At 49.8% G+C, this 26,780-nt stretch overlaps 1 protein-coding gene across 3 annotated transcripts in view; it reads left to right on the top strand.

Moving 5' to 3' along the window:
• The window catches only part of MGLL (monoglyceride lipase), a 283,419-nt gene that overhangs the window by 171,529 nt on the left and 85,110 nt on the right, over positions 1-26,780 (top strand). Inside the window, exons 1-2 of one of the 3 annotated variants that reach the window (XM_004285447.3) lie at positions 7,874-8,083; positions 9,239-9,383. In XM_004285447.3, the coding sequence (XP_004285495.1) occupies positions 9,259-9,383 (125 nt within the window). In that variant the 5' untranslated portion in view covers positions 7,874-8,083; positions 9,239-9,258. Of the gene's footprint in view, positions 1-7,873; positions 8,084-8,245; positions 8,776-9,238; positions 9,384-26,780 lie in introns of those variants that run through there. The other 2 variants (XM_004285446.3, XM_033416089.2) reach the window with 2 other exon arrangements.

Below are 26,780 nucleotides of genomic sequence, written 5' to 3'. Positions count from 1 at the left end.
CGCCATGTCTGTGGACCACGTGCTCTGTATTTACTTCACTGTCTTTCTTTACATTAACTGGTGTTAAACTTCATTTATTTTAAAGGTTTCTTTAAATAGAAAATGAACTCTTGCCACAAATTTAAGGTAACCCTACAAATAAATGAATGAAGACAAAGCCAAGTGGTTAACTTCTAGGGACGCGTGGTTGCCTTTATCAGAAAGGGAGATGAGTGAGCCTTTACGGATGCATAAAAACCTAACGAAGAGTTTTCCTCAGAAAGATGCAGGCACTGAAGGGGATTTTCCCATGATGCAGCTGAGTGGCACTTAACCCCTGCCTGTGAGCACCTGCATCCATCCTCCCCAGAAACCTCGGCCCACATGGCAGTCTGTAGGAGAGGAAAGGACATGGGGTGCGGACAGATGGGGTTCAGGGGCTGCTTCTGCCTCCCAACATGTGGGCCGTGGCCAAGGAAAGGCAGTGCAGTTTCCTCAGCTGTCAAATTCCCCCTTTTAATTGAACCCCCTGTTTTGATTCCAGTGGATGTAACTGCTGTGGGAACCACACTAAAAGGATTAAAATTCCACTGTTTTGTCTTTCCTGCACAACTCTCAGTGGTCAAGGAAAGCCAGGGATGTGCCTTGAGCGCCATGCCACCCTGCTGGTGTAACCACCCTCAGTGACGCTGACAGCCGTGTCCTCGGAAAGAGTCAGTGGAGGCTGAGTCACCTCAGGAGTTTTTCTGCGCCCACACGCGTCTTAGGACTTCCACGTGCATTTGACACCCAGCAGCCCTTTCTCAACCATGGCCGTTAGTGGCCCCAAGTCTCCTATGCAGGAAGAATTGATGAAGAAGGAACTTAAGACTTTATGGGAAAAGTAAAGAAGGGGGGCCAAGGCAGAAGTGATGTTAGGAAATTTTTAAACACATTTCAGTAAGACAGAACCACAGAATCAGTACACCCTGTCATAGCAGCCCTAGGATTTTTTTTTTTAATGACCTTTTCAGTTACAGCTTTGGGTACATCCTATAACCTGTTCGTTGTCATCTGTAAATTCTTTTTTGTAGATAGTGTATACACTACAGTGTTCCCTTTTCCTTCCTCCATCCAAATTTAAAGTGATTTTAAAAAACGTTTATACTTGGAACTGTTGAATCCCACCTCCCAGGTCCGGCAGTGATGCCGGAGAAAGGAACCTGTGAGTGTGGAAGAAGGCACATGTAATGGGGGACCTGCTGTGTCACGAGTCACCCCAGGACTTAGGGCTTCAAACAGCCGCCACCTATTCAGCTTATGATTCTGGGGGCTGGACTCAGCCAGTGGCGGGGGATGTTGGTCCCGGCCAGGCTCCCTCAGGCACTGTGGGCAGCAGCAGGTGAGCAGGGCACAGCTGCTTCTGGACAGGCTGCTTGTGAGCTGCGTAGCCTCTGTTTTCTCCACGTGTTCATCCTCCCTGCGCCTCGATAGTGGCCCCAGCGAGCTGTCCAGGCGGGTTGACATAGCAGAGGGAAGGGAGAGGAAGCATGGCAGGCCTCTTGCAGTGGCTTGGAACAGGCTTAGAATGAGCACAGCATCATTTCCACCACATTCTACTGGCCAGAGCAAGTCGTGGAGCCAGTCCAGATTCAAGGCAGGGGATCTGGACTCCATCTCTCCATGGGAAGAGCTGCACAGTCACAAATGCAGATGGCGTGGGGAGTGAGTGGCCCTTCGCAGGGGCTGTTGATGCAACAAACCTCGACACCTGCTGAGCAGCAGCCTCACGGGCCCTGTCCTCACCGCCCACGCCCAGCAGCTGGCTCTGCCTCTTTAAGGAGCCACTAGAAATTCAGTTACTCTCACTGGCGTTTGGTGCCCTTGCATCTTAGTTCCTCCCTTCTTCCTCCTAGATGTTTCCAGCATTTCCCACTCTCCTCAGACCTCAGAGTGGGTCTGGAAGGTCACTCGAGCACCTGCAGGGCGGTTACCCCTGGGGACAGGAGTGGGAAGGAGACTCACCATTCACTGATTACTTTTTGGTTCTCGCTGGCATTTTTCACACAGGCACATAAATATATGTACCTTAACTTAGAAATCGTGAGGTTTTATTGTACCGGGCGCTGTGCTAAGTACTTGACCTGCGCTGTTCTATTCAGGCCTGTGAACTAGAAAGTAATTGTAATTATCCTCACTTTGTGGAGGCACAAAGAGGGTAAACCACCTGCCCAAGATCATGTCGCTGACGTCAGCACAGCTGGGCTCTGCATCCAGGCTGTCTGGCCCCCAAACCCATCGACTTCACCACTGTGCTCTTCTGCCCCTTCTTCACAGAAAATATCCTGAGATGGTTGTCTCCACTCGCTGCCTCACTCCCTTTCACTCACTTCATAATGCAGTTCGGGCTGTCTTCTGCTCTGATGAACCATGAACTGGGTTATCTCCAAGGTCACATGTGACCTCCCTGTCATCAAATCTATTGTGCATACCTCAGTCCTCTTGATTGATTTCTGGACAGTAGTATTAGACTCTGTTGGTCCTTTTTTCTATGCTGTACCTTTGGATTCTGAGATCACACCCTCCAGATCATCTTCCTCTGTCTCCATCACCTTTGCAAACTCCCCCTCCCCTCCCCTCCCCTCCCCTCCCCTCCCCTCCCCTCCCCTCCCTCCCTCCCTCCCTCCCTCCCCTCCCCTCCCCTCCCCTCCCCTCCCCTCCCCTCCCCTCCCCCTCCCCTCCCCTCCCCTCCCCTCCCCCTCCCCTCCCCTCCCCTCCCCTCCCCCTCCCCTCCCCTCCCCCTCCCCCTCCCCTCCCCCTCCCCTCCCCTCCCCTCCCCTCCCCTCCCCTCCCCCTCCCCTCCCCCTCCCCTCCCCCTCCCCTCCCCCTCCCCTCCCCCTCCCCTCCCCCTCCCCTCCCCTCCCCCTCCCCTCCCCTCCCCCTCCCCCTCCCCTCCCCTCCCCTCCCCCTCCCCTCCCCCTCCCCCTCCCCTCCCCCTCCCCTCCCCCTCCCCTCCCCTCCCCTCCCCTCCCCCTCCCCTCCCCCTCCCCCCCTCCCCTCCCCTCCCCTCCCCCTCCCCTCCCCCTCCTCCACATTTCCTGGACAAGTTGCTCCATTCTCATGACCTCAATTACCAATTATTTCCAAATGTCTGAGTCGCATTCTGCACCTGCCCATCAGGCCTCTCCTTGGATGTCCCAGAGAACTCAAAATGTCTAGAATTACATGTCACCCCACCATCAACACCTACTCCCCCTCCTTTATGTTCCAACCCAGTAAAATAGACCAGAAACCTTAGGATTGGAGTTTTGGGAGGTGGGCATGGCAGAGGGGCTGGCAGATGGGCACATACATGCACCACCTGAAATAAAAACCCCAAGAGTTGGGTTCAAAGGCAGAATGGAGGTGACAGAGGAAAGAATTAGTGAACTGGAGGATAGGACACTAGAAATTACGCACTCTGGACAACAGAGAGGAAACAGACTGGAAAAAAGTGAGCAGACCCTCAGGGACCTATGGAAATATAATGAAAGATCTAACATTTGTATCATCAGAGTCCCAAAGAGAGAGGAGAAAAGATGGCGGGGCTGAAAAAGGAACAGAAGAAATAATGGCTGAAAATGTCCTAGATTTGGCAAGAGACATAAAGCTATGAATCCAAGAAGGTGAACAAACCTTAGATGGTACATACTCTAAGAGATCCATGCTAAGACACAGCATCATCAAACTTCTGAGAACTGGAGTCAAAGAAGAATCTTGAAAGCAGCAAGAGAGAAAGGACATGTTGCCTGTAAGAGAAAAACAATTTGAATGACAGTGGATATCTCTTCAGATTCCATGAGGCCATAAGAGAGTGGCAAAACCTGTTTCAAGTCCTGAAAGAAAAGAACTATTAACCAGAATCCTATATCCAGCAAACATATCCTTCAGGAATGAAGGGGAAATCAAGACATTCTCAAATGAAGGAAAATAAAGAGAATTTTTTTCCAGCAGACCTATCCTCAAAAAATGGCTAAAGTAAGTTCTCTAAACAGAAAGAAAATGATAAATTGATCCTTGGAATACCAGGAAGGAAAAAAAGAACATGGTGAGGAAAAATACATGGAAATAAAATAGGTTTTACTTTTCCTCTCGAGTTTTCTAAATTATATCTGATGGTCAAAGCAAAAATTATAACACAGTCTGATCTGTTTCTCAGAGTACATAGAGGAAATATTTGACAAATGTAGTATAAATGGGGGAGAGTGAAGGGACGTAAGGAGATGTTAGGTTTTTATAGTTCGCTAGAACTGGTAAAATGATATCAGTGAACATGATATATGTGTACATATATGTATATATATGTAATATACATGCAATATATGCTCTCTCTATATATTTGCAGTACTAGAGCAACCACTAAAAGTCTATACAAAGAAATACACTCCAACACAGTACAGATAAATTAAAATGTATAGAATTATAAAACGATCCTGTTCCAGTAACCCACAGGAAGGCAAGAAAAATAAAACAGAAAAAGGAAAAAGAGAAATAACAGAAAACAAATAAAATGGTGGACTTAAGCCCTAACTTAACAATCGTTACAGTAAATGTTCTAAATATACCAATTAAAAGACAGAGGTTGGCAGAATTAATTTTTTTTAAATGAACCAACTATATGTTGCCTACAAGAAACTCCAAATATGATGATAGTCCATATGGAAAATCCCAAGGAAGCTACAAAAACAAACAACAACAACAAACACCCTCCTACTAAGTGAGTTCAGCAAGGTCAGAGGATACAAGATGAACCTACAAAAATCAGTTGTCTTTCCATGCACTGGAAGTGAATACATGGAAACCGAGATTAAAAATACATGACATTTACAATTATTTGAAAAAAGAAAGATGTAAATGTGACAAAAGATGTATAAAACGTGTATACTAAAAACTATACGACACCGAGGGAACTCAAAGAAGACCTGAATAAATGGAGTGACATACCAAGAAGAATCAACATAGTAACAATGTCATCAGCATAATTGATGTGCATGTTTAACACAATTCCTATCAAAATCTTACCAAGACTTTTTATAGATATAGACAAGATTATTCTAAAATTTATATTGAAAGGTGAAGGAACTAGAATAGCTAAAAAATGTATAAAATAAGCATAAAGTGGGAGGAACCAGTTTATCCAATTTTAAGATTTCTTAGATTGCTACAATAATGAAGACAGTGAGGTCCTGATGAAGAAATAGACACATAGATCAAAACAGAATGGAGAATCCAGAAACAGATCTAACAAGTAGGGCAGAGTGATTTTTGACAAAGTTGTGAAACAGTTCAGTGGGGGGCAGGGGAAGCCTTTTCAGCAAACTGGAGCAATTGGACATCAACAGACAAAAAACACAAAAAACAAAACTGATCTAAGTCTCACACCTTATACAACAGTTAACTTAGACTAGATCAGAGGCTGAAATGTAAAATATAAAGAGAAAAACATAGGAGAAAATCTTCAGATGTAGTACGAGGTAAAGGGTTCTGAGACTTGACACCAAAAGCAAACTCTGTAAGGTGAAAAACTGATAAATTGTATCATAAAAATTAAAAACTTCTGCTTTGCAAAAGACCACATTAACAAGATGAAAAGACAAGCTACAAATGGGAAAAAATATTTGCAAATCATATCCAACAGATGATTAATATCTAAAATATAGAACTCTCAGGACTCAACAGTAAAAACTAAAACAAATAGAAACTAAAAAAAAATCCAATTAGAAAATGGTCAAAAGCCATGAAGAGGCATCCAGTAAATTAGATATACAGATGGCAAATAAGTACATAAATGATACTCAACATGAGCCATTAGACAAATGAAAATTAAAATCGCAGTGAGATACCACTATGTATCTAACAGAATGGCTAAACAAAAACAAACAATGAACGGTAAATGCGGACAAGTTGATGAGAAACTGGATCGCTCATACATTTCTGGTGGGAATATGAAATGGGACAACCACTCTGAAATACGTTTTGGCAATCTCTTAAAAAACTAAACATGCAGTTTCCATAGGGCCCAGCAATTGTACTCCAGGGCATTTATCCCAGAGACATGCAAAACCTGCAGATGAATGTTTACAGAAGTTTTATTCGTAGTAGCCAGACACTGAAAACAATCCGGATGTCCTTCACCTGGTGAACTGTTAAACCATGTGGCACGTCCATACCCTGGGATACTACATGACAACCTGGAAATGCTGAAAGGAAAAAGCGAATCCTAAAAGGCTACACGCTGTGCAATTCAGTTTATAAAAGTTCTTAAATTATAAAAGTTTAGAGATGGAGAACATCTTAGTGGTTACCAGGGGGTGTGGGGAGAGTGGGGATGGGGGAGCAGAGGGTGTGACTAAAAGAGGGCAACATGAGGGATCTTTGTGGGGTTGGAAGGTTATGTCAACATCCATATCCCAGTTGTGACATGGCCCTGTAGTTTTGCAAGAGGTTATCTCTGGATTAAAGGGTACACAGTATCTCTCTGTATTATTTCTGAATTGAATCTACATTTATGTAATTGAATAATCGAGCCTACAATTTTCTCAAAATAAAAAGTTTAATTAAAAAAAAAAGCCAGATACGGAACAGCACAATCCCACTCTCCTAACTCCCAGTGTGGGTGCTGACCAACCCCCGTGCTCTCGTTTACGTTGGTAACCAAACTAGGAGAGACTCTTCAAGCTCTTAACCATCACTTCCACTGGGGTTCTGCTGAAAACTGTCCCCCAAACTTTCACAGTGTGTATTCAAAATCATGAGACGCTGGAGCTGGGAAAATGTGAAACAACTGCATACAGGGGACTTGGTGGGCTTTGGGTCCCCCACAATGTCCATTGGACCCCAATGGCCACTCCTTGAATAAATTCTAATCCAGGTGCTTGCAGTGTGACAGCCTCCGCCTCCCGGCTCTCTGCTCTGAGATGGCTGCTCCAGACTTGGCGTGCCTGGGTCCCGTCACTTAGCCACCCCTCTCCGCAGCGCTTACACCCAAGCGGCTTCTCAATGGCTTCTCTCGTGGTATTTCTTAATTTGGAGCACAGGCCTTAAGCAGCCTGGGTCCCCCCCTCAAGACGTGTGACCCTGAGATGGGAGTTTCTGGAGGACAGTGGTTCTTTTCAACACTGCTATGGTGTAAAGTTGTTTGTGAAAGAAGGAAGGACGCAAAGGCCTTCCGAGGTCAGTGTGAGCAGGGGCACCTGTCACTCAGGGACAGAGATACTGTCAGTCGTGGGTTGCAGGTGAGGAGACGAAGCCTCACAGGCAAATTGGAGGTGCTGATGTTGAGCCCAGGTGGTCTAGACTGTGATCCAGTGCTGTCCCTGTGCCCCAGCTACACTGCCAGCTGCACTGGAAGCTGTTCAGAATCCCCTGTTCCCAGGGGTTTTGTTAGGAGCCCAGGGAGGGTTTCTGGGGCAAGGCCTGCACTTGTCTGCCTCTACCCTACCTCTTGGGGGTTGTGCACATCCTCCCCCAAACCCCCAGCTTCTTGTGTGTGTGTCTGACTGTGTGGTGTGTGTGTGTGATGTGTGTGTGTCTCTGTCTGCATGGGGTGTCTGTGTCTGAGTGCCTCTCTGTTCCTTTTTATGTGTTATGTGGGTTTGTGTGTCTCTGTGGATCGCGTGTGTCTGTCTTTGTGTATTGTGTGTCCGTGCAGTTTGTTGTTTGCATGCGTGGTGCCCACGTGTGTGTATATCTGTGGGGAGGTCTGTGTGCATGTGTGTCCCTGCATGTGTCTCTGTGCGGGTGGGTGTGCGCGCGTGGTGTGTGCGCGCGTGGGTGTGGCGTGTCCTCCCGCTCGGAGGCTCCCGAGAGCCGACCCCGTTTGGGGAGTGACAGTCCCCAGCGCGGCCACCCCGGGGCGCGGCCGGCGGGGAGGAGCGCGTGGCGGGTCCGCCAGCCGCACACGTGGGCCCGGCGCCGCCTCTCGCGTTCCCACCCCCTCCGGCCGCCCCCGCCGAGAGCCGGGATAAGTGGCGGCGCGGACGCCGCGCCCTGTCTCTGCGGAGCCGGCAGCGCGCAGCTCTCCAGCCCTAGCCCGCCACAGACGAGGACCGCGCTCGGGGACGCGACAGCGGCGCTCGTGGCCCCGGTAACTGCCTCCCGTACCCGCCCCCGGCTGCCGCGCCGTCCCCGGGTGGGGCAGCCCCGGGTCCCCGCGTCCCCGCGTCCGGGCTCGGCGTGGGCTCCCGCGCCCCTGCGCGCGTGTGCGCGCGTGTCTGTGTGTGCATTGGTGCGCGCGCGCCCCGCTCCCCAGCAGCAGCCCCGAACCAACTTGGACCTGTCAACTCCGTGTCCCCGTGCCCGTCCGCGAGCAGAGCAGCTGGCAGCACCTCCAGAGACAGCGCGGGGCTGTGCTGCCTGCGCTGGTGGAGACAGGAGGGGAACAAAGTTTGTCGGGAGCCCGGGTGACTTTCCTCGGGGACCCGCATGTGTGCGTGTGCGGGGGGCCTGGGAGCGCGGAGCTGGTTCCCTGGCTTCCCGGGCAGTGGGCACCGGGCTCCCGGCCCCCCTTCACGCTGCCTCAGTGGTTTGTTTAGGAAAAGTGATGGTGAACTAATAGTGGAGGCTCGCAGGCGCCCGCTGCCCGCCCCGCGGAGGGAGGCCGGCCCCGGAGGGCTGAGAGGGCGCCGCACCCTTCAAGCACAGGCGGCATATGTGAGCCAGGGCTCTGAGGTGGGAACCTGTGACCGCGGAGATGAGGGAACAGCCCGTGTTTGCCTGGCTCTAACTGTCAAGGCTGTGTGGTTGTGGACCGCAAAAGCCAGGACGTGATGGAAACAGGTTTGTCACGGCATCCTTGGAATTTCAGACAGGAGGAATTAATCGCAATATCATCCACCTCATTATCGTGCCCCTTTGAAACTTCCTTGGGGATTTTAAGATAGATGGGTCTTTTGCAGCTGGGTCTTTATACCCATAGAGCTGACTATAATTTTCACTTGATTACAGCTAAAGTAGTCTTTAAGATGAAGTTTCCTGAAATGATTTAAAATAAACACAGATGGGAAGGGGGAAAAAGCTGTAATGAGGCACTTAAAAAATAAAGTGAGCATTTTTCTTAAGAACGAATGGGATTTTTCAGTCTTAAGGAATATATATGTATTTTTAAAAGCTTTGAAATGGAGGTTTTTTGTTTTTAACCTGCTTTAAAAAATTGTTACTGACTCTGAACAAGGTTTCCCTCCTGATCTCTATGTGTTTTGCCATATCCCTGACTTTGGAATGTGTCCTTCTTCCTTCCCAGAACCTGAAGATCCTTTCAGAATGCCGGAGGAAAGTTCTCCCAGGCGGACCCCGCAGAGTGTTCCGTACCAGGACCTCCCTCACCTGGTCAACGCCGATGGACAGTACCTCTTCTGCCGGTACTGGAAACCCTCGGGCACACCCAGGTAAGTCTCCCCCAGGTGCTACCCGGATGTACCCTGGGGGGGTTCATGTCCCCTCTGCCCCTTTGTGTGCAGCTCCCGTGCGGCCACTTTCTCCATGACCAACTTCACGTGCCATTTTAACATCAGGCACAGTGGGCTAACAGAACTGAGATTTATATATCTTTTTTAAAATTAAGAAGCAGACGTTCTATTTTCATTATAACAACTAGGATACGGATCCTACCGTATGGCAGTTTTCAAAAATTCCACATGACTTTATTTTTTGTACTGGAGTTGATTTCCTGTTGTACAGGCATTCCTTTAAAATCCAACCCAGCAGGTATAGAAAACCACCTAATCAGATAAGATCAAAATAATGGATATGTAGTAACTTTTGTTCTCTTTTCCTGTTTGAGTATGAGCTTCAGAAGGTGTCATACCTGTGTAACAGAGAGAAAGGGGTCTGGGTGTTTCCTTCTGATTTCTTGCCAGCTCAGTTACTTTGTACATTTTCCATCAAGGACTTGTCTTGCTCTTAGAAGCAGGCGTTGGGACCTGCACACAGTAAGATAGCTGGTCTCCTGCTTCCCTCCTCTTGTACGAAATAGGGAAAACCCTGCTTGTTTGCGTTGTTCAGGGAAAGAAATTATTTGTGGTAACCAATTGGCCTAGTGAAAAGTGAACATTTTCTGTTCCATGGACATGTTACCTGTTTCACAGGCCTGTTGTCTCCTAGGGGACATGTATGGTGTGCTGTGGCTTATAGGATTATGTCTCCCTTTGTGTTTCAGTCATCACCCAACCCTAGTACAGATACAAAATTCCTCCTACATTTTCAACAAGGTGTGTATAATCCAGGTAGCTGCACATTAAAAAACAAAAACAAAAGCAGAGATATGGACTTTAAAGACCTAGTTTAAAATCATAGCTTCAGGGCAACTATATAAACCGGCTATTGTAATGGGCAGTTAAGAGTTCCTACAGGGCTTCCCTGGTGGCGCAGTGGTTGAGAGTCCGCCTGCCGATGCAGGGGACATGGGTTCGTGCCCCGGTCCAGGAAGATCCCACATGCCGCAGAGCGGCTGAGCCCGTGAGCCATGGCCGCTGAGCCTGCGCGTCCGGAGCCTGTGCTCCGTGACGGGAGAGGCCACAACAGTGAGAGGCCCGCGTACCGCAAAAAAAACAAACAAACAATAAAAGAGTTTCTACAGGTCTGGCCATGTCCTTCTTAAAGATTTCCTCTACAGGAGAGAGTGTGTGTGTATGTGCATGTGTGTCAGACGGGGAGGTGGGGTTGTCAAGCATTATCATTAATTCTCCATTCTGACTTAATCGGCAGTACAAGTGCACACTCTTGGTTTAATTTCTAACAACTTCGTGGTATGTGGTGCATTATTTGATCAATATACAAAAAGAGGACAAAGAATTGGGAGCTAAGTTTGTGATGTTTGAGTCTCAGACGTTGGGGGCTTTCCTGGTTAAGTGGGGAGGTTGTCCTCGCTGGAGGTTGATGGAAGGGAGACCCTGCGGTCCTCAAATGGGCGGGGCGGTGCTGAGTGGGTGGGCCAAGGCAGAATGGCTGCCCTTCCCTGGGCTGTGAGTGGTTTTCACAGTCTCCACCCTGAGTCGCCCTGTGGGGAGCTCTGTGCTCCCTCGCTTTTTGCTCTAGTTAGAGATGGCAAACGCCACTCCCAGTTGTTTAAACCGAGTGTCTCTTGGGGTTAGTGTTTACCTTGCAGCGGACGCTGATGGGAATAAGAACGGGGGCCGATGGTTGAGGCAGCTGGGCCCTGGGCTTTGGAAGAGAGGCTGCCCGCCTACCTGCTCGGCCTCCACCCCCTGAGATGATGCAGGTCGATAAACTCCCTCTGGGATTGGCCCCCCTCTGTCAGGAGGTCCTTAAAACATTTCACCACCAGCCCTGACCAGTTGGAAAGTCCTGGAGGCCCCCCGCGGTGACAGATGCCGCATCCTGGCGTCCTGGGGGAGGGGTCAGGGCAGGCCGAGTGGTGAGGACGCAGCGGGGGCCTCAGGGCAGAGGTCTGTGCCGGCTGGTGAGGGAGCGTGTCCCTATCAGAGAAGCTGAGCCCAGCTGCTCTGGCAGATAGCAGTGTGGCAGCCCAGCCCTCTTGCTGCTCTGGGACAGCTCTGCTGCTTCGCGTCAGCACGGCTGCCTCTAGGAGCAGGAGGGGACCACTGGCCTCCGCCTTTCCCCTCCAGGGAGTGTCCTCCATGGTCTTTCCCCCAGTTAGCTCAGAGTCTTGTCTGCTCTAATCGGCGGGGAAAACACCAGCAAATGTCCCTTTTCTCTGCTCCTTTTAAAAAATCTTTCCCGCAGAGGCCCTTGGGACCTCAGAAGCCACTGTCTTACAGACTGTGTCCAGCAGAGGGGTCGGTGCCTGTCTGTCTTAGTTGGCACTGGGATGGGTTGGATTTCTGGTCAACAAGTTGGGCCTGTTCAGAACACCTGCCAGAACATTCAGCCCCCGGAGGATTTGCTGGGTTCCCAGACCAGCTCTGCAGGCGGCTCAGAGCGACCCAGGGTCATGGCATCAACCACACTGGGAAGTCGGCTTAACCTGCTGATGGAAACATTGTGTCTCTACAAATGCTGGCCTCCTCACCCTGGGCCCTGGGGTCGCTGTTCCCATGTGTGCGTCCAAACTCAGTGTTGTTTTTAACAGAGCTGGCCAGACACTCGGTCTTTAATCACTATGAACCAGAGGTATGCTTGGTTCCGCCAAGGCAGATTCGTGCTCATCTGGTAGTATTTACTGTAAGTATCGTGTGTTCTGGAGTCCGGACTAGTCTCTTAGATGTGATCTTGTTTTATCTTCACGTCAACCTGTGGGGCAGATGTTATCATTGTTTTCCCTCTTTTAAAGCTGGTCCAACTGCATTTTGTCCACATTCCTCTGGTTCCAAGTCTCTTACTAAGGAAGACAGACTTTTGTCTAAGTACTGTCTTCCTGATAAATTCTTATATTTTTTGTTAGGGGGAAGGTCACTTCTTATGGTAAAGAGGAATAGAATAATTAATCCTCCCTAATTGTTTCTTCATAATATATTAAAAGTGGGAAATAGATTGAGATATGATCCATTCTGAAACAAAACCTTCTGATGCCCTGGGGACTGGCTGCCTTATCGAGACTCGGTACTTTGGAATTGTAAAATACTGGTTCTTCAGCAAGTTTCCACTGATGGTGTTTTCAGGGTAGTGGAGACTAGCCCAGGTGAGGCTTGAGTTGCTCTGTGGGCTCTCGTGCCCTTGGGTAGTATTTCACACCTTTGGATTCAGTCCACCACGGGGCCCTCAGTCCACTTAAAGGGCAACTTTGAATTAACTTCTGAATGTTATTTAGCCATCCTGCCCCACAGGATGAATGACTGGGCAACATCACTGGGGGGTCTGAAACAATACTCAGTTTGATGACTTGGCTGCAAAGAAGTCCTCCCTTGGTTCTGCTGGACCAGGAGGGCTAGAGAGCTCGCTGTAATTGTGTGATCGCACAGCTGCCACCTTCTGGGCGGTTAGTTCCCGGCGTGGACCGGTCATGCCCAAGGCCGGTGTGAAATAGACACTTGTGGAATCAATGCCCAGATGCTCCTTTGAGCAGGGGCTCCCCTCGCGCTGAGTGTGCTCTGTCTCGGAGGAGCACCCCACCCCCGCCCAACGCTGAGGAACTGACCAGGCTCTCCTGCAGCTTCTGTGGTGATAACAGCCAGTGTACCGAGGGAGCCGTTTCAAAGAGCGCTGTCCCTCCATGGGCTGATGGCCTGATGCAGATGCCTGGGTGACTCCTCAGTGGAAGCTCCAGAGCCCCTGCCTTTGCGGGGACCTCCCAACCTGAGCCCCGGAGCCCCTTCTGCAGTCTGCCTGGCTTTGCCCGCTTCTCCTTTCTTGCCTCCACTCAGGAGCTGGCCTTCCTCCCGTGACCCCGTGGCCACTGGTTGCCGCGGACGCCTCCTCTCCCCTCCCCAGCTCCACGCGTCCAAGCTGCCCCCTCGCAGTCTCAGCCGGTGTGGTTGTCAGGACTTTCCTCTTGGTGACGGGGTGCTGGGAGTGGGGCCCATGGCAGGGGCTGGACTAAGGAGGGTGGCGTGGCGTCGTTTCGGGAACGTACCTGTGTTCTCAGAGCCATGGCTGTTGTCGGTGGATCTAGAATCAACAAGCCAAGGCCCCTTCTCCCCTCTTTATTCCCATTCCCCAGAACGGGGCTCAGCTGACATCCCCTACCCCTGCTCTGCCCTTTACTGGGTCACTTTGCTCCCTTTCAGACACGAGGCCTTCGCAGTCTGTGTCTGGAGTTTCGGGCGATGCCGTCTTAGGGCGCTTCCTCCCACCTATGCACATTTACCTGGAGAAGAAGCCATTCCCTGAAGCTGGGATATATTTAAATGCTAGAGAACGTCCTCCCTTCCTGCCACCCCTCACGATGTCCTTCCATCAGTCACCAACCACTTGGGTGTGGCATCTGTGACTCCAGGAGCTGGGCCCCTCCCGGCCAAGCTGGTCCAGGCCACAGAGAGGCAGAGTGTCCATCGTCTGGTTGGACTTGATTTCCACCGCCCGCCCTCTGGAAATTCTGTTCCCTTTGATCAGATTGGCATCTGCCCGTCCTCCCCTCCGCCTTAGGCTTTCCCATCAGGTTGTGTGTCAGTTACTTGGTGCCTTTCTCCCCGCTGCTCACGGTGTGGGTTCAGTGTCCTGGGCAGCATTCCCCAGGTTCTGTGTTTCTTGGAGTGTTTCTCCCTCCCTGTGGGCCCCTGCAGCCCTCATGACCCCACCCCCTCTGAACTCCTGCCGCCTGTGTGGCTAGGCGTCACCGAATCACTTACCTTTGGTTGGTACATCCCCAGGGCCAAGCAAATCACATCCTTTCACTGTCCCTAAAAGTAGCCACTTTGAACTCCATTCGCTTGGTCTCCATGGGCGTGAGGGCCACCACGCATCTAGCTCCCAGCCCAGCCCCTTGGACCTTCCCCCAATTGTGAGGGTCTGGGATAGCTCTTGGGCTCCCCAGAGCCTCTGCAGGAAGGCAGGCCCTGAGGGCTCAGCTCCGTGAGTATCCGCTCTTCGCGCTTACCCATAGCCACACTGCCACCCAAAAAGTCGGTTAGCAGACCCTGATTTATTGAAGCCTGCGTGTCCCAGACAGAGCTGGGCACCAGGGTGGGGAGAGAGGAGCAAAGGCCGCTGTGTTTCAGGAAGCGGTGGGTGTAGTTATTGTACGAGGGGCAGGTACCTGGAGACGGGACCACTGCTGGCCACACAACACCTTGGTGTAAGTTAGACAAAGGAGCCCATCCAGGTAGACATGGCCTCACAGGTGTGAGGTTTGGTGAGCAGAGTGTGGGCTGGATTTCAGCTCCTACTCATCCTTCCAGCCAGCGCCCTTGAACAGTATTGCACCTGTGAGAAGGGCGTGCAGGGCAGGGAACCAAGTGAAGCTAGAAAGGTGGGCGGGTGGGGCCAGGCGCCCAGGGTCCTGAAGGCCAAGCTGCAGCCTTGAACTTGAGCCTCAAGGGGTGGGTGGGGAGCCACGGACAGGTGTTAGGCCAGGAAGTGGTGCAGTCAGGCATGTGACCTGGACAGCCAGCTGGGTGGAGGTGTTTGCCATCATCCAGGTGGCAGGTGAAGGGGGCTGAGTCAGGCGTGGCAGTGGCACCTCAAGTTGCAAGGGACTGACCGTGTGTGGTGGTGATGGTGGGGGGGGGGGGCGCTCCCAGGTGTCTCCCTGGGTGACGGCGCACAGGGAACACCTTTAGATTGCTCTGCTCTGAAGACGCGGGGCTGCCCTCTGCCTGTGACGACATGTGGCACTCCAGGCGCCGTGGGACACCTTGCTGGAGCATCCTTGATAAGCCAGTAGGAGAAGTGGAGGAGAGGTATCGGGGCCGCAAAACGAACCACACTGCGAGCGTCACCAGTAAGATACTAATGCGGGGGCGGGTGGTTTCCTGAAGGTAAGAAAGGAGTCCTTCCTGGCTTCCACCTTCTCCCCACGCTGAAGAATCAAAAACCGCCCTTGACTTGCATGCGTTGTTGGCTCGTGAAATTTCTGCGTGGACACTGAGAAAATGGACCTTACTGTGCGTTTTATAGCAAGGACATTATTTTTAATGCGATCACTGCCTTCCAGTATGACTTCAGATTTCTCTTGCCTATTTTAAGAATTTCCAAAAGTTCCTTCCCCTTGTAAGGAGCCGCTGGTCCTCCTCCTGGTGCTTCTGCCATTCTTACAGCGCAGCAAACTGCCTTAGTTTTAAATAGGGCATCTCTTCTGGGCTTTTCTTTTTTTTTTCTTAAGATTCTTCAAACAGCAAAGATCTTTTGATGGCGAGAGGAAAGGCCGCAGCTATTCTTGCAGCTGATTTTTCCAGCAGCTACGTTAAGGGATGATTTTTTCCAGTTGCTTTGAGAATGTTCTGCAGATACAAGTCTGTCTTTGTTTGCAGTGGAGATGAAGAAAAAAATAGCAAAATAAGCTGCTTCCTGAACGAGAGCCATGTTCACCATTGTCTGTCTCTTGGCACCTTTTAGGTGGAGATGCTGATCCCAGGCACACTTTGTCCCCCAGGGCCGGCCAAACATGGGTTATTGTCAATGGGGAAGCGGTCCTTAGCGGTGCGAATCTTTGCGGCTGGGATCACAGGATGACCCTTGTCCCATATTCAGGGTCAGCCAAGCCTCTTGTTGGAGGCGGTGCCTTCACTTCACACAGGCTTGTTCACTGGGGTGGGGGTGGGGAGGCAGTGGTGGCCATCGAGTGGGGCTGGGGGTGGCGTTTTCTCTGTATCGAGGGCCTGGTCCACTCGCAGAGGGGCGGGTGCAGGGAAGAGGGCCGCCAGAGGAGCTTGCTCTGTGTCACGTTGTTGGGTCTCACGGCAGCCGTCCCTCCCCCACTTTGCTGGCCATCAGTCTCTGCTCTGGCGTTTGGCAGGCTCTCTGGTATGCAGGGGTGGAAAGTTTCTCACCTTCCTCAGAAAGGTTCAAAGGAGCTCTTCTCCTTAACCTTCTGGAAGGAAAGGGGGAGGAGGGAGGAAGAGGAGGGGCAGAACAGGAGGAGGGTTTGGGCACTGCGTCCTCCCTGGGGGCTTCCCACGGCTGGTGGAGGGTTTAGTGGGTGGAGTTTGCGGACCTGTTGACATCATGATGTGCGAGTATATGCCGTTTCCCAGAAAGGACGGTGGATCACAGACTTGCCCAGACTGTCCAGGTCGGGGCGGCCCGTGACCCCAGCACTCTGTGCAGCCTCATCACGTGCAGGGGAGGTGGCTCAGAGGGTGAGCATGGTCACCCAGGGGCTGGCGGGGCCAGAGGGCAATCCTGGAGTTCTTCCGCCCCACCCTGTCTCTCAGAAGCTGCTCCCACACCTTCCTCTTGGGGGTTTAAAGCACAGATCAGCCCTTCCCAGTAAGCGTTTAAACAAATGTCTGGCTTGGGGCCCGGCTTAGAGAGGTCCTAATTGCCACCCTTCTCCCCGCCCCCTGCCCCCACCAAAGGAATCATTTCCCACGCCTCTGTCCTGGTGGTTCTGTTTTCAGTGGTGAAGAGTGTGTGGGCACCCGTGCGGTGCCCAGGGGGCTGAGGAGCGGGGGTAGACGGACCTCAAGAGGACGCAGGAGACTGACTTAGACCCAGAGGTGGGAGGAGAAGCCCGGAGGCCTCTAGGAACAAAAGAGAAGAAGCGGAGGAGATGGGGGCCCCGAGTGGAGTGGGGGGAGGGTGGAAGAAAGAATGTCGAGAGAAGGAGCTGGAAGGCAGGGAGGAAGCTGCAGGCTGGGTCACCCCGGGCTCTGGTCAGGCTCTCCTGGTCAAAGCAGGCCAGTTTCCCCCAGGCTGTCCATGGCGGCTGGATTAGAGATGAAAGGCCCCCCGCTTAGGAAGCGCTGCCTTTGGACATTTTAGGAGCTCCACTCTGTTCTTCCTGTTGAGTCACTCTTGTAGAGGTATGTGCACAGCTGGGTGGTGCAGCAGAGAATGGCGAAGACCATGGAGCCAGGCCCCAGGACCAGCCTGAGTCCACACGGACGGCGTGGGGGCCGTCACTGGACCAGTGTGTTGGTCTTCTCACCTTTACCCCAGGTGATTATACGGTTAGACATCAGTGGGTGGTCAGCGCCTGGCACCCGGTAATGAGATGTGTGTCCTCTTTGCCTCCACCGTCTGGCTGGTGAGCTCTGGGGACCGTTGGCTTGTCTGTTACTCACCACCCTTCCTTATTCCCCTCCACCCTCTTGTCCGGCATCAGTCACAGAGACCCAGAGGCAAAGCAGTAACCTTTTTTTTTTTTTTTTTTTTTTTGTGGTACGCGGGCCTCTCACTGTGTGGCCTCTCCCGCTGCGGAGCACAGGCTCCGGACACACAGGGTCAGCGGCCATGGCTCACGGGCGCAGCTGCTCCGTGGCATGTGGGATCTTCCCGGACCGGGGCACAAACCCGCGTCCCCTGCATCGGCAGGCGGACTCTCAACCACTGCGCCACCAGGGAAGCCCAAAGCAGTAACCTTTATTAACTCCACCTTGACCTCTCTCCCCATGTGGCAGGCTGTGTGCTTTCCGCAGTCTCCAGGTTTTTTTTTTTTTCCTTAACAGTTAAAACTCAGTTCCATTCCAGTGAGATTTCAAACTCCGCGATAAACTTCTGTAGATGCTTAGTTTACCAAGGCATAGGGAAGCCGTTGGTGGTGAAATTCTTTTTGAGACAACACATAGGTAGCAAATTAGATACTTTCTTTAATGTCACACGAGACCTCTGTGACAGTGTTTGTGGTGTCACTCTAGACTGGCTGGAGGACCAAATGAGTCTTAGGGAGGGAGGCTGGGGGCCAGTGCAGACAGACCCACCTGCTTCTCAGAGTCCCATCTCCAGTGGCCTCAGTCCTTGTTTCTCCTTTGGTCCCGATCGTGGGCCGGGGTGTGTGGAGACGCTTGTGCTACAGAATGAGCCTGTGCTGCAAGGGCTGTCCTGGCACCTGCCGCGTCTGCAGTGGCAGGGTGGTCGGTGCATCAGGGATTCTCTGGGTTGGCACCCTGTGCTGGACTCAGCCGGGCAGTCCTGTGCTAGTCTTGACTGGGCTCTCCATGTGTCTCTGTGCAGGACTGGCAGCTGGCGGGGGCCTGCTGGTCTCAAGTGTCTGGCCCTGGCAGGCTGGTGGCGGGAGCACGTCTGTCCTTCCCCACATCCCCTGTCCTCCTTTCCCAGGCCGTTAGGGTGGCAGTGTCTCGTGAGCAGCAGCGCGCTTTCCCGGTCTCTGCTTGTGTCGAGTTTGCAAATGTCGAAGTCAGTCAGCCCGGAGGCGGTGGGGACACATCCACGGAGCAAGGCGAGGGGAGGATGGTTTGTGGCCATTGTTGAATCTATAGCATTCAACAGTAGGAAAGGTTTTTGTGCTGAGATTTGGGAAACCAGGGTTGAAATTTTATTTCTGCCTCTGAGTGACTCTAGACAAGGTACCCTCCATTAGACCTTCCAGCAAGTTCCCAGAGGGTTTTGTATTTTATGTAACTCTGGTGTGTTTTGCATCTCCTAGTGGTAGAACAACCTGTGAGCTTCTCCAGGGCAGAATTCATGCTTCCTTAGTGCGTGCCCCTTGTAGACTTTCGTGCCTGGCACAAACTAAGGGATCTAAACATGTTTGTTGAATGAATGAATGAACTTCCCGTATTTAGAGTAAGATGATTGGGCTAGATGAGTCTCAAAAATCCCTTCTGGCATGGTTTTCGAGGAAAAGAACCGAGCATTGCCATCACGTGTAGGTCAGAGGGGCTAACTGTCTGTGCAGGAAATGCAGCACCTAAATCCAGAAGCACGAGTGAAGAGGTTAGCAGCGCCTAGGGTGGGAACGTTCCCTACAGGTGATCCCCTGGGGTACCAGGGGGCTGGGTTTTAGCCAATTTAACTTTGAGTAAAGGTCTGTGTGTGAAGACACACCTACAGGTGAGAACTGCGGGACAGCAGACAGTGTTTTCCCTGTTAGCACAGAAGTCAGCGTGGACGCCAGAATCTGGAGTGGTGTCAGCTTCCCCTTGATGTGGGGGATGATTCAGTGGGCGTTAACTGAGCCCCAGATGTAAACTCAGCGCTGTGGTAGACAGCGATGGGGGGTCCTCAAAGCGACGTGGAGACTCAGGGTCTGCTTGACTGCAGACCTCCAATCCCATGAGGTTTTTCTGAACATCTTGTGCGTGCCGTGTCTCATTCTGGTTTGGAGATATGGAAATGAAACAGCCCCCGTCTGCCTTTGAAGACATCGCCCCACATTTATCAGGGAGACAGTTCCAAGCACCGTGGGAGTTTGCTTGTGAGGGCAATGCATTTGGGGGGAGGGGGTGGTTTCAGGGAAAAGTTGAGGTGACTTTAAGCCGGCCCTTGAATGTGGTTGGAGAAACCACTTTCACACAGGCATGGAGGTAAGTCTTTGGAAACTATATAGTCTACGGTACTTGGCAGAAGGAGAGTTTGGAATCACTGATTCAGGAGCCTGAATTTGAATGGCCCTTGTATTAGTCTGCTAGGGCTGCCATAACAAAATACCACAGACCTGGTGGCTTAAACAACAGAAATTTATTTTTCTCACAGTCCTGAAGGCTGAAGGTCCACAATCCAGGTGCTGGTTGGGTTGGTTTCTGGTGAGAGCTCTCTTCTGGCTTGCAGATGGCCACCTTCTCTCTGTTTCTTCACGTGATCTTTCCTCTGTGAGTCTTTCCTCTAATTGGGTAAATCTTCCATGATGGAACTTGGATGAGGATCCTGACTTTTCACTTATTTGCTTCTCTGTGATTCCATGGTAGATGCCCCAGCCTGTCTGAAGTTGCCTTTGCCTTGATGTCTTGTGTCTAAGACCACCTGGTTTCAGCAAACCCTACTGGCCGGCTGGCCTGAGGCAGGTTCAGACACAGGAGTGGGAGATACCAGGGACAAGCTCTGTCAGTACTGTGCAGACCCAGTAGTTGCCTTCTCTCTAGCCATTCCTCTTTCTTTCTTACTGATTTTTGTCCCCGGGGTGGGAGGGGCAGCGGTATGACTAATGATTGGAATATTTACACCTGATTAAAACCATTCTCACTTACCAGTGTTATTTGTAGCTAGAGGTGGCTATAGGACCAGTATATCTCCTTAAGACACTAGGAAAAGAACAGTAAATTAAACCTAAAGCAAGCAGAAGGAAGGAAATAATAAAGATGAGAGCAGAAATTAATGAGGTAGAGAATAGAGAAACCATAGAGAAAATAAACGAATCCAAAAGTTGGCTGTTGGAAAAGCTCAACAAAACTGACAAATCTCTAGATTGATCGAGAAGAAAAGGGAGAAGACTCAAATTACTAGAATCAGAAATGAAAGAGGAAACCTTAGTAGCAATCTTGCATAAATAAAAAGTTACAAAGGAATAGTACGAGCAGTTGTACACCAGGTACAGTTAGGTAACTTAGATAAAGGGAACACGTTTCTAGAAAGATGCAGACTAGCAAAACCGACCTAAGAAGAGATGAAAAAGATCGGAATAGACTTGTAACAAGTAATGAGATCTAATTAATAAGCAAAACAGCTACCCACAAAGAGAAGCCCAGGCCCAGATGGCTTCACTATTGAAATCCACTAAGTATGTAAAGAAGAATTAATGCTAATTATTCACAGATTTTTCTTAGAAGAGGAAGCACTTCCCAACTCATTCTAAGTGGCCATTATTACCGGGATACCAAAAGCAAACAAAGACATGCAAGAAAAGAAAACTACAGGCTAATATTTCTTATAAACATTGATGCAGAAATCCTCAGTTAAATACTAACAAGCTGAATCCAACAACAGAAAAAAGAATTATACAATATTACCAAGTGAGATTTATCCTCAGAATGCAAGGACGGTTTAATATCTGAAACTCAGTTACTACAATACACTATGTTAGTAAAATAAAAAAAAACTCACATGATCATCTCAGTATATGCAGAAAGTGTTTGACAGAATCCAACACACTTTCATGATAAAAACATCCAACAAACTGTGAATTGAGGGGACCTTCCTCAGCCTGATAAAGAACAATGACAAAAGTCTCAAGCTAATACCATACTTAATGATAAATGACAGTATGCTTTTCTCCTAAGATAAGAAACAAGACAAGGATGTCCATCTTACCACTGCTGTTCATCACTGTACTGAGGGTCTAGTTATGGCAGTTAGGCAAGAAAAAGAAAAGGGATCCAGATTGAAAAGGAAGAACTAAAACTATCTCTATTTGCAGATGACATGATCTTGTATGTAGTAAATCCTAAGGAATCCACTAAAAACTATTAGAACTAATAAATGAATTCAACAAGACTGGAAGATACAAGATGAATATATAAAAACCGATCGTAGGGCTTCCCTGGTGGCGCAGTGGTTGAGAGTCTGCCTGCCATTGCAGGGGACACGGGTTCATGCCGCGGTCTGGGAAGATCCCACATGCCGCGGAGCGGCTGGGCCCGTGAGCCATGGCTGCTGAGCCTGTGCGTCCAGAGCCTGTGCTCCGCAACGGGAGAGGCCACAACAGTGAGAGGCCCACGTACTGCAAAAAAAAAAAAAAAAATTTAAAAAAATCGATTGTATTTCTACATACATGCAGTGAACAATCTGAAAATGAAATTAAGACAATTTCATTTAAAAGAGCATCAGAGAGAATAGAAGTGCTTACAAGTAAATTTAACAAAAGAAATGCAAAACTTGTACTCTGAAAACTGCAAAACATTGCTGAGAGAAGTTAAAGAAAATCCAAATGAGTGTAAAGACATTCCATATTCATGGATTGGAAGACTTAATATTGTTAACATGGCAGTACTCCCCAAATTGATCTACAGATTTAATATAATCCCTATGAGAATCCCAGATGCCTTCTTTCTGGAAATTGATCAGCTGTTTGTAAAATTCATGTGGAAACTCAAGGGGCCCAGAAAAGCCAAAACAATCTTGAAGAAGAAGAACAAAGTTGGAGGACTCACATTTTCTGATTTCAAAACTTACTATAAAACAACAATAATCAAACCAGTGTGCTATTGGCTTGGCATAAGGATGGACAAGAATTGAGAGTCCAGGAAAACCCATATATCTATCATTAATTGATTTTTGACAAGAATGCCAAAAGAACTCAATAGGAAAATGATAGTCTTCTCAACAAACGTTGCTGGGACACTTGGATATCTGCATGCAGAGGAAGGAAGTTGCACCTCTTCCTCACACAAAAGTAAACTCAAAAACCTAAATGCAAGGGCTACAACTGTAAAACTCGTAGAAGAAGACATAGGAGCAAATCTTCATGACCTTGGATTTGACAGTGGTTTCTTAGATGTGGCACCAAAAGGACAAGTTACAAAAGAAAAAACTGGTATATTGGACTTGATCAGAATTAAAAAACTTCTGTGCTCCAAAGTAAACTGTCAAGAAAACTGAAAGTTCACAAAATGGGAGAAAATACTTGTAAATCTATGTGATAAGGGAATTGTATCTAGAATGTAAAAAGAATGCTTGTAATTCAGTGATAGAAAGACAACCCAATCAAAAAAATGGGCAAAAGACCCGAGTAACATTTGCCCAAAGAAGATACACAAATGGCCAATGAGCATATAAAAAGATGCTCAGCATCAAGTGTCGTCAGGGAAATGCAAATGCAAACCACAGTGAGGTACCACTTCCCATCCACCAGCGTGGCTGTAATAAAAAAGACAGAGAATGACAAGTATCGGTGAGGATGTGGAGAAATCTGGACCCTCATGCACTGCTGGAGGGGATTTAAAATGCTGCAGCCACTTTGGAAGATAGTCTGACAGTTACTCAGAAGTTAAACAGTGTTAGCGTATGACCCAGCAATTCCATTCCTAGGTATGTAGCAAAAGCAATTCGGGTTTAACAGGTACACACTACTCTATATAAAATAGATAAATGAGGACCTACTGTATATCACAGGAAACTATAATGTTTTGTAATAACCTGTATTGGAAAAGAACCTGAGAAGGAATATATATAGATAGATAGATTTGCATTTCCCTGATGACAGTGTACACAAATATTCACAGCAGCATTATTCATAATAGTCAAAATGTGGAAACAATCCAATGTCTATAACTGATGAATGGGTAAATAAAATGTGGCGTATCAGTACAGCGGAATATTATTTGGGCTTAAAAAGGAGTGAAATACTCACACATTGGTGAGCCTGAAACAATCGTGCTCAGTGAAAGAAGCCAGTGACAAAAGGTGACATATTATGTGACTCCATTTACATGGCGTGTCCAGCATAGGCAAATCTGTGGGGACAGGAAGTAGATCAGTGGTTGCCAGGGGCTGGGGCAGAGACTGGGGAAGTTGCGGGGTGATAGCTAAGGACACGAGGTTTCTTTTTGGGGTGATGAAAATGTTCTAAAACTGATTATGGTGATGGTTGTACTATTCTGTAAATATACTAAAAACCACTGAGTTGTACACTTTAAAAGAGCAAATTATATGATCTGTGAATTATATCTCATTAAAGCCGTTACCAAAAAATGCAAATACCTAAGGAAATGAGTTAAGGAGTGTTATGCGAACATTTTTAACGATGTTTACCAAGAAAACTAACGACACAAAGTTATTTAGGATATAATGGTACAGAGGAAAAATATAAATTTAAGTATAAAACTGTGATCTCAACCATATTAAAAATATAATCATGGAAAAGAGGTTAGAAATTTGACTACAAAAATTGAATGCATGTCTTCAGGCCTTGCATCATCTTTGGAAAGGAAAGGAAACTAGTCTTCAGAAAGGCCCACACCCAAGTCTGACACCTTGCTAAATACTTCTTTGGCTTCACCTCCCTGAATCTCACAACACACCAGCGGGTTGGCATCGTTCTTGATATTTTATTGACGCGGAAACTGGTCCCAGAGAACCATGGGCTAATGAATGCAGAGCCAGGATTTGAACCCACATCTGTTTGCTTTAAAGGCACTGTTCTCTCTCCAGCACCCAGCTGTGCCATATCAAACGCTTACAGAGCTGCTCATAGAACCCAGCTGTGTGCACAGGCGCTGTTTATAATGCTCTCGGCAGTTGGCGAAGGTAGGGATGACAGCCCCACCTTATAGATGAGACTGGTGCTTGGAAAGGCACGGTGGCTCTGATGAGGGACCCTGGTACAGTGACAGGTCGTGGTGTGAGCCCATGGTCCGAGGTCCATCCACCTCCATTCGCGTTCAGCTCTGCCGTCTGCTCTGATTAGGCCGTCCTGACTGTAGCTGCCCGTCAGGGCAGTGTATTTACAGAGTAGCACAACCATCATCATAATCAGTTTTAGAACATTTCATAACAGAGCTCTGAGCTGTGTGCCCATAAGATTGTGACCATTTCCCTTAAATTCGTCACTGTGTGCTCGTCTTACCTCTCCTGCATTCTTAGTAAATTCCCGATTGTTTATTGCCATCCGTTTGGCATTTCACCACCCAGAAGAACTTGGAGCCATCTGCAGACTTGGAAAGTTCATGCTTTTCTCCTTCCAGGAAAAAAAAAAAAAAAATGAATGTTACATAAGATGGGACCGAGCACATTCTTACCGGAAGGTCGGGAGCCACTTCTCAGCCTGAAGAATCCCTGTTACCTCTGCCCGTTACTTCCTGTTTCATCCAGGTCCAAAATCACACTGCAGCTATCTTTGCAAACACGGTTCCTTGCAAAACCTCTAAGAATAAGTGTTGCCTCCATTCCCACACAGAACTGCCCTGTCTTCAGGGTCTCCTCTGGGTCTGAGGAGAGGTTCCTCCTTGAGAACTCATGGGCCTTCCTCTAGGCAGTCTGTGCTGGTCACATTGTCCTCCATCCTTCAAGCAGGGATAGGAGTCATCTCTGGGGGCAGAGGTCCCCAGGACCCTCACCCACCTCCTCCTAGCGCCTCTCCACCTGTGGCCGTTTCTCCCTCGTGGAACAGTCTCTTCCCGACTCGCTCATCTTGGGTCATTTAATTTTGTTGTCGTAAATAAAATTTGCTCTCTTCTTTTGTGAACATATTCATGATAAGACATTGAGAAATTAAGGAAGAGTGGAAAGCTAGGACGACTGACCACCCCAGGACAATCCTTGTTAACATTCGTGGACTCTGAGAAACTGGAAAGCACCATAAAGATGACCAGCCCCTTGGCTCTGCAGATGGGGAGCCAGAGGAGCTAGGACCGTTCAGTCACCTGCAGAGGCCTGGTGCCTGTGGCAGGAATCAGGGGTCTGAGCCGAGTGAGCTGCGGGCCCACCCCCAGGAAGCCGGAAGTCGGTAGGCAAGCAAGAAGGTGAGGGGCAGGTGACCAGTGAGCCCAGGGGATCGCCTGACTCTGCTGGGGTGGCTTCGAGCTGAGGGGGCCTTGACCTGGGTCTGGACATGAACCTGCTGTCCAGTGAGGAGGCGGCCCAGAGCTCTGTGCCCACCTGCCATCCAGCCCTCTGCTGCCCGCGGCTCGCCCTGGCACTCGGCTCACTGGCAGTGGGGCTTTCTGCTTCCGCGTCCTCCAGGAGCGTTTGAGGGTTTGCCTAATAAATGTCCACCTCCTGTGCGGGTCATTTCTGTGTCCAGCCTCCTCCACCTCTGCTCTCGGTGAGTCTTCAAATGCCCGGTGGTGAGAGAGGGGCCTGGTGACCCCCTCCCTGTCAGATGAAGGCCCTGCGTGTCCTCGTTGCCACAGGCCCCCGGTGCTGTGGCGGCTGCAGCTGTCTGAATTGAGTTATCATTTCCTCGTTGTTCTCTTTGACTCAACTTTCCTTTTCACTGGCGAGCTATTTTAAGAGGAAGCGTTATTCTAACTCGGGAAATGTAAAACCAGTATCAGGGGCCATCAGTGGAAGGTGACCACAGGACAAAAGAAAACCCCGGCACTGAATCCCAGCTCTGCCCTGGGCTTGCCCCCAGCCTGGGCCTGTGGCTTCTCTCTGTCCTGAGAACGGAGGCGGGTCGTGTTGGAGATCTCTTTCAGACAGACCGGCACCTCGCCCAGGGCTCCGTGCATTCAGGGTGGAATGGGAGGGATGAAGGAGTAGTAGCATCGCCCTGTGCACGTTCCCGTTCCTTGATGCTGTGCCTCCAGCCCTCCCCGGTTCAGCCTGAGCACTGCCCGCATGGGGGCCCCACAGGTTGGGAGCCCGAGGACAGGTGTGCCATCCCCGACCCCCGTGACGCGTTGCACCAACTGGGAAGCGTCGAGGCTTGCACCTTCGCTTCCAGAGACTGGTGGTCTGGCTTCTCCAGGTGCACGCATGTCCACACCACACGCCCGCGTTCACGAGTCCCCCGCGAGAGCCTGCCGCTCTCTTTTCTGTGGAACGTGACACTGCGGCAAGAGTGTCCCAGATGGCATGGGGTGCCTGCGTCACCGGTGCCGTGCATCTGGTTGGCCCCTTGGAGGATGCAGGGGAGCAGCGGCAGGCCAGAG

Source organism: Orcinus orca, chromosome 10 (assembly GCF_937001465.1).
Source record: "Orcinus orca chromosome 10, mOrcOrc1.1, whole genome shotgun sequence".
Classification (NCBI taxonomy): Eukaryota; Metazoa; Chordata; class Mammalia; order Artiodactyla; family Delphinidae; genus Orcinus; species Orcinus orca.
This window is presented reverse-complemented; position numbering and strand designations above follow the sequence as displayed.